Source organism: Puntigrus tetrazona, chromosome 13, assembly GCF_018831695.1.
Source record: "Puntigrus tetrazona isolate hp1 chromosome 13, ASM1883169v1, whole genome shotgun sequence".
Classification (NCBI taxonomy): Eukaryota; Metazoa; Chordata; class Actinopteri; order Cypriniformes; family Cyprinidae; genus Puntigrus; species Puntigrus tetrazona.
The window spans coordinates 1,613,352-1,620,455 of record NC_056711.1 but is presented as its reverse complement, the minus strand read 5'-3'; the positions used below and the strand labels follow the sequence as shown (position 1 = coordinate 1,620,455).

At 36.6% G+C, this 7,104-nt stretch overlaps 1 protein-coding gene across 1 annotated transcript; it reads left to right on the top strand.

The window, feature by feature from the left end:
- The first annotated feature begins 3,175 nt into the window (after nucleotides 1-3,175).
- Nucleotides 3,176-5,573, top strand: LOC122356479 (translation machinery-associated protein 16-like). Its single transcript, XM_043255223.1, has 7 exons — nucleotides 3,176-3,329; nucleotides 3,403-3,512; nucleotides 3,647-3,684; nucleotides 4,127-4,211; nucleotides 4,357-4,505; nucleotides 5,057-5,099; nucleotides 5,242-5,573. The coding sequence occupies exons 1-7, from the start codon at nucleotides 3,327-3,329 to the stop codon at nucleotides 5,393-5,395; spliced, it is 582 nt and encodes a 193-aa protein (XP_043111158.1). The 5' UTR covers nucleotides 3,176-3,326; the 3' UTR covers nucleotides 5,396-5,573.
- The last annotated feature ends 1,531 nt before the right edge of the window (nucleotides 5,574-7,104 follow it).

Below are 7,104 nucleotides of genomic sequence, written 5' to 3'. Positions count from 1 at the left end.
TTATAATATTTATATTTAAAAACGATGCATTCAATTACCAATGCTTAGATATATATGTACTTGATTTAGTGCAGCTCTGATGCTGCATTTTATTTAGACATTAACATCACAGTATCATTACTCTGATATTAGTGGCTAAGGTGGGTCGCAGCTGCATATTGTTGTACATATTTTATTTTAGTACATTTTTAAAATGGAAGATAAAAAGGTCACAGTCTCTTCAAAGCAGCCTTAACTCAGCTTTGTAACAAAGCTTAAAGAACTGCTTCATTACTGTTTCACACATGTACGCACACAAAATACTTTCATAATGCTTTCATAAGCAAACCAAAAATTTCCTGCATTTGTATAGTGGCCCAAAAATTGCCCACACACACACACACACACACACACACACACACACACACACACACACACACACACACACTCTCTCTCAATGTACCTGTTCGGTGAGGCATCCTCTGGAATGAACAACCACCTTGCAGGGTTTTTCTTGCGACTCTTAATCTTCATCTTCACGGCTACTCCTCTCAGTATGCTACGGAGAGTGTGTGTGTATACATACATGCACACATACACTCATACGGCTTCTCTAAAAATTTGTTCTTACTCTCTCTAGAAGCAGACCTCCAAATCAAACGACATGCATGTCATCAAAAGAGGACGAAACAGAATGATGGGGAGATTTAGATGAAGAGAGAAAGGGAGTGAGAGAGAGAGTGAGACAGAAATTTTTGGGTAGCACGTGTTCAAAGACTGAGGGGTTTCTACTTCTATCTATCTGATTACTGACTGAATACAGCTCAAACGTCACATGACTGTCATATACACACACACACACCCTCTCACAAAGCATGTGATCCAAACACAGTCATAGGACATTCTCACTGGCCAAAGTTGCATACCTCAGCAAACAAACTAACATATTCCCTTTGCTAACACTAAGCATGCATGTTGCAACAAATAACCAGTCAGTCATATGCTTCCCTTCCCCCACAAAGAGAGATGTAGGACTCACTGGGGTTTCATTAATTTAATTAAAAATATTAATTTTGAGATTATACCAGAGTAACTATTTTTTTTTATTTATATTTTTTTATTAATTTAAGCAAGATTAAATCATATTTAATCTTAAAATTAATTAACCAAAGAATTAAACTAATTAGTAATACGTTAAAAAAAAAGGCCAAAATCACATCAAAATGATTAAACCAAAAAAATAAGAATTAAAATAAAAACTGAAATTGAAAAAATCTAACATTAATAAATAATATAACAAAAACGACACTAAAAGAACACGGGCTAGGTGTCAACACAACATTAAAAAATGTTTTACTTTTACACATTTCTTAGAAAGCCTATAAAGTAACAAGTAATCACACAAACGACACTTAGATTTCCAGTTTTCCTAATATAATAGCACTTTCTCCAGAGAGAGCACACTATTTATTCTTCTGCCCAGTGAACAACTGCACATGTAAAAGGGATCCCTCCCATCATATTTTGATAAACTCAGTGAATCTGATTCTGGCCTAAATCAGTTCCAGCTATTGTATCATTAAAGTTAAGGTAATACCATTTGGGGGAGATCCCTTCACGGTTCCTTTCTGTTCAGTTGAATGTCCAAAGTAACACTGGAATCAAAGTTTTGGGTATTACCAAATAGGTAAGCAGAGTGACTTCCTTCTAGAAGACGCTGCCCAGTAATCACGTGACTGTATTTGGACAGGGTCTGGTCCCTTGCATTACTGCTTAAAACATATGTCAGCCAATTACTAATGTATTGTATAAAAGCACAACTAAAGGCAACAGAAGTATTTTCCTTCACATGCAAGAATTGCTATATATATAGGTATCGATGAAAAACCTGAAGTGAAGATTTGCAAACAAGAACTTAACATTTCATTTCCCAATTCTATAAAAAAAAATCACTCCGTCATTCCCAATGTTTACTCTTTACACGCGACGAGTAACCCTCGTAAAACCTTCTTGACCCACTCTGACAATAAAAAAACACACGGCAGAAACCATAAATGCAGAACAGATCTAATCTCAAATACATAACTGTCAAAACTTGCAAGTGTTGTGCAAGCATAAACGCGCTGAGAGAGTTACATAACACACGGAGCTGGGCTCAGCTGACTGGACGCGTGTGCGTGTGTGTGTGTGTGTGTGTGTGTGTGCGCGTCCGTCCAGAACACCATTAACACATATAGATCAGATAACACCACGGGCCTGCAAGGGATGGCACAATAAAATGGTGACCATAAATTAGCATCAGCTACTGCAGATAAAAGCAGCTGTGTTGCCGCGGAGAGGGCTTGCTGTTTATAGTGTCATATAACGCGCGTTTATATTCACAGGTGTAGTATTTGCTCGTGCTAACGGTCTTACCACTGCTCCGCCGCCGTCGAGCAGTCTCGCGCGCTGCCGTTACCGTTACCGACGGCTCTCTTGCTGAAGAGCTTCTGCAGCAGCGTCGGCATGCTCTCGCGCTGTTTTTTTCACAAACACACACTCCGGGATTCCCGTCTCCCCATCGGCGCGAGCGAGCGCTCGGGTCTGCGGAGCTCCATGCTGGAGTCACGTGACATCTGCGGCAGGCGAGCTGCGACGGAGACCCGCGGGCGCTCTCTACCGAGAGGACGCGGACTCACCGCGGCGCGTGCGGGACGTGCTTGACGTGCCTGCCCGGTGTTTTCTTTCACTCTTGCGTTTGGGTCATTTCCACATAGATCAGCTGTTTGCGTCATAAAACACATTGCATTCGCTTTAATACATTTAATGGATGATATCGGTAGAGATTATGGTTTTATCTGAATGAAAACTTTATTTAAACTTTAATTAACCCTTGTGATTACATATTAAATGGCGAACTAATTAATAAATAAAAGCTAGTAAGAATTAAAAATAAAACATTTAATTCTATAGATATCTAACATTTTATTTAAATTAAGATGTTATCAATATGGCATAAATATGTCATTTTCTTCAATACATTAAATATATATTTTTCTCTTTCTGAAAAAAATATAAACAGTAATTGGTATCGTATACATAATTGATTGTTCTTGTTCCGACTGTCATGAATTAATTTTACAAGTCTGTAAGAAATACATCACAAAACAATTATAAAAACATTATTTTCTCACAGTTCTCGTGCGAATAAAGAGTACGACATGATATACGTACAAGCGGAACTTCTGACTAATGTCTGCGATACACGGAACAAAAATACCGCCGAACTGTGTCAGCGGTCCGTGCCTTAAGTCGTCCCCCCTCTAGTCACACGTGTGGCAGAGAGATATACACTTATATCAGCAAATATGGTAAATATTGGTTAAAAACTTCATTTGACAAAAATAATTTTGAATAGCGTTTAATAATTAATTCTCTCTTCAGCCGAAGGCAGCCAAGGGAAAGGGACAGGTGGAGAAGAAGGCCGTGCACCCATACAGCAGGAAAGCTGCGTATTTAGCAAGCGCTGCCATCAAACAACAGAGGAAAGAAAAGTAAGACTCGTTTCTGCACCAAATTTAGATTTATTCACGTCCTTTATATGGAAATAATGAACTTAATAAATACGGTTTTGCATTGCTACGGTTATATGTTATTTCACCTGTAATATTTGTAAAATCACTTTTAGATTAAAGGGTGAAAAGGCACAGCGTCTAAATCTGAATGGTAAGCAGTTTATTTTTATTTTGTGTAAACAGAGTTTGAAAGCTTGTTTGTTGACTGGTTTGTGAAAGTTGACATTTGGCAGAAACGTTATGTGTTATACTCCAGCTAACAGTAATACGTTTAGCTAACGTTCCTATTAAATTATTAAAATGTTATATATTTTTTTTACGTTAAAAACATTAATTAAATGTTTTATTTGTTTGCAGACACTATGGGAATGTTACTTATAAACTAGTTGGGAACATTTGATTAACATCTCACAATTGTTGTGCTAACATTTTAAGATCATTATTAAAGACAGTTTAACTTCGAACAAACATTCTATTAGCTTTACTGGTGGTGGAATGTTTGTTCATAATTTTGGAAGAACTGTACCACATTGTCAGAAGTTCTGAGAATGTTCCCTGTTAGCTGCTTACTTGTCTTCACTTATTTTCTGCAGGTGAAAAACTTTTGTGGTTCCAAAGCCAGCTAGACCCTGAAAAAGCAGAATACACTAAACACGATGCTTGTGAATTAATCGAGAGGTATGACAAACCCCAGCAGACATGTGGCTATGACTTTTAAAGTTCTGGATACACAGCACTGGCTTAAGTTTAAAAAAATGTTAAAAAGCAGTATACAGAGGATAATAATAAATACAGGCATCTTGGCTCATATCCTCTTTCACAGGTACCTTCACCGGTTTGACGGGGAGCTGGAGCAAATTGAGTTAGCAAACAGTATCAAAGGACGACAGGGTCGTCAGTATGGCTCTAGAGAGGCTGTCATCAAACAAACGATAGAACGAGAGAGAGCTCAGTATGACGGAATTGGCTTTGGTATGTTTTTTATACTCCCATTAACTTTTGTGTAGGTGTCTTTTATCTTTTTCCCTGCCATATAAGAGGTTTATGTGAACAGTGTGCAGAGCAGAATGCTTGAATTTTAAATATACACACACACACTAGAAAGGCTGGTCACACACAATGTTGATTTAATTTATTTAATAGTTAAAGATGTCATCTATTTATAACATTATTTTTGACAGCACACAGTGTCTAGGTTTCTTGAAGCATCTCGAAGGCATTGCCACACTTCTTCTGGGTTTATTCTGTCTCAGTTTGCTCTGTTTCTTCATGTCATTCCAAACAGACCGGATGAATCTGAGATCAGATCTCTGTGTGGAGCACCGGCTGTTGTGCAAACAAAAACCTCACTGAATTATTACAATTAATGGCCAAATGAATGTAAACTGATATTTCCTACTGACTCACTACAGTAAAAGATAGAAATAACAAAATAATACATATAGAAAGGCATATATGCTTCTTTGCTATATTAAGGCAACATTTTAAAGATGGTTAAATGTCTGTCTTTTTTCACTTTACAGAAATCCCTGATATCATCAATTGTAAGCATCTGAAAATATTTAGGTAACTACTATATAAATATGTTAATACTTCTTATAGCAAGTCATCAGATTCAAAGAATTTCTGGCACAGAACTATGTGAAGTCAAACCCAAATCCAACATAATGCCGAATGTTTCTAAGCGTGAGCCGCATTTGTTTAACAGAGATTGGACCGGTGACCTCAAGAAACTCCCCAACATTAAGATGAGAAAGGTTTCAGCCAAAGACTCTGACAGTGCACCGTCTGCAGTTTCACAAGATAAACACACGCAAGAGGAGAAAGAAGATGCATCTCTGAATTCTGACACAGACCTATAGCACCGTGAAATCCTGCAGCTCTACTACAGTAAAGTTTACTGTATAGGAAATGGACCATAGTGTATTGGGCTGCTTGCAAAAATGTGTTGTTGTAAGGAGAGAAGTTACTTAGTCACTCAGGTAACACAGTATGGTTCATCCATAAATAAACAGACTTTGAAACCGTTTGAAACATTCACAGGTTTATTGCACTGACTGATTTTTCCACGTTCCTTTGATAATGTGCATCTGAATTGTGAACGCCAATGTTGATCACCAAATCTCACTTGATCCTGGTATTGCCCTATGGGCATTTTTTAAATTATCTTTATATATATCAAGATATGATGCCACTGCGGAAATATCACAATACAAAAATGTAAAATTTGCTGAATTCTTTCTGAGTACCACTCAGCAAAACCTGATCAAACCTGCAAATTAACCAATCTCTGTCTTAGAAATAAATAAACACTATTCTCCATAAACCTTTCAAAACATACATTCTTAAAAGCTGCATAAGTTTTTGTTTAAAAAAAAAATCCAGTTCTTAATGCCATAAAACATAGAAGAAAACAAATCCTGGTTACCACTCATTTTTTTTTATAGATTTTAACTATTTTAAAAATAAATATGGCAAAAGGTTATTGTGGTTTTCTTTGTTTTTCAGACACAGCAAGATTAGATAACACTTCATTTTATACTGTCCTTGTTACATTTACTTACTATAGTAAGAACAGTAAATGATTGATATATTAATAGTGAACTTAAAATATAAATAAGAACACCTTAAAATAAAGTGTAACCCAGAAAATGTGTGCCACATATACACACACACACACAGTAGTCAGAATTTGAAGTGGATCAAATAGGTTCATCAAAGTTTACAAGAACACATTTTGTTGACAACTAAAATAATAAGGTTTTGATCCACTTCAAATTTTCGATAGTGTTACATATACATACATATATGTATATATATGAATGTATTTCACACAAATCCCAGCCACGATCTGAAAATTTCATTATAACCCACTGAAATAAAGAGGTGAAATGATAACCAGGATATGGGTGTACGTACAAACTATAAACTATAAAACATTTTTTACAGATCACTGAAAACAAACCAATTGATGTTACCATGATTAAAAAACAGAAGCTATTTACCAGCGCTTGTCTGATCCCTAGTATGTAATACTTGTATCTTTGGTTTCATGAAGACTTTCAGTGTAATTCCATTTATTTGTAAGGTGACTCTTTACTTGATCCAATAGTTTAAGAGATTGAGGAAAAGACAGCTGAGGTGAAAGCCAAAGCTACAGAGGATTGGCTTCCTTGACGTGAATAATCACTGCTGTAACCACCCTGTCACATTCAGATGTCACCGAATTCTCGCTAATCTACAGAGAATAAGAGAACACCTAACCACTTCAGAACAGGTTATAAGAATTCTTACCTTATTTTGTTTAGATCTAACCAGTATTACGCATACAGTATGTAGGCTATAGAACAGGGCTGCCAATCGATTAAGGCAAGACACCCCAGGTGAATAGGATAACACAATTAAAGGATTAGTTCTTCCCAAAATACAAATTAGCTGAAAATCGACTCATTATCAGGCCATCTGAGATGCAGATTAATGTGCTTCTTCAGCTAAACAAGTTTGGAGAAATTTAGCAGCTTTTTTTCAGCTGATGGGACTCCCATTCTGATGGCTTTTGTATTACAAGCTT

Coding starts and splice junctions, on each gene's coding strand:
- LOC122356479 (XM_043255223.1), top strand. Junction 3,685..4,126: donor ACAGCGTCTAAATCTGAATG/GTAAGCAGTTTA, acceptor TATTTTCTGCAG/GTGAAAAACTTTTGTGGTTC. Junction 4,506..5,056: donor GTATGACGGAATTGGCTTTG/GTATGTTTTTTA, acceptor TTCACTTTACAG/AAATCCCTGATATCATCAAT.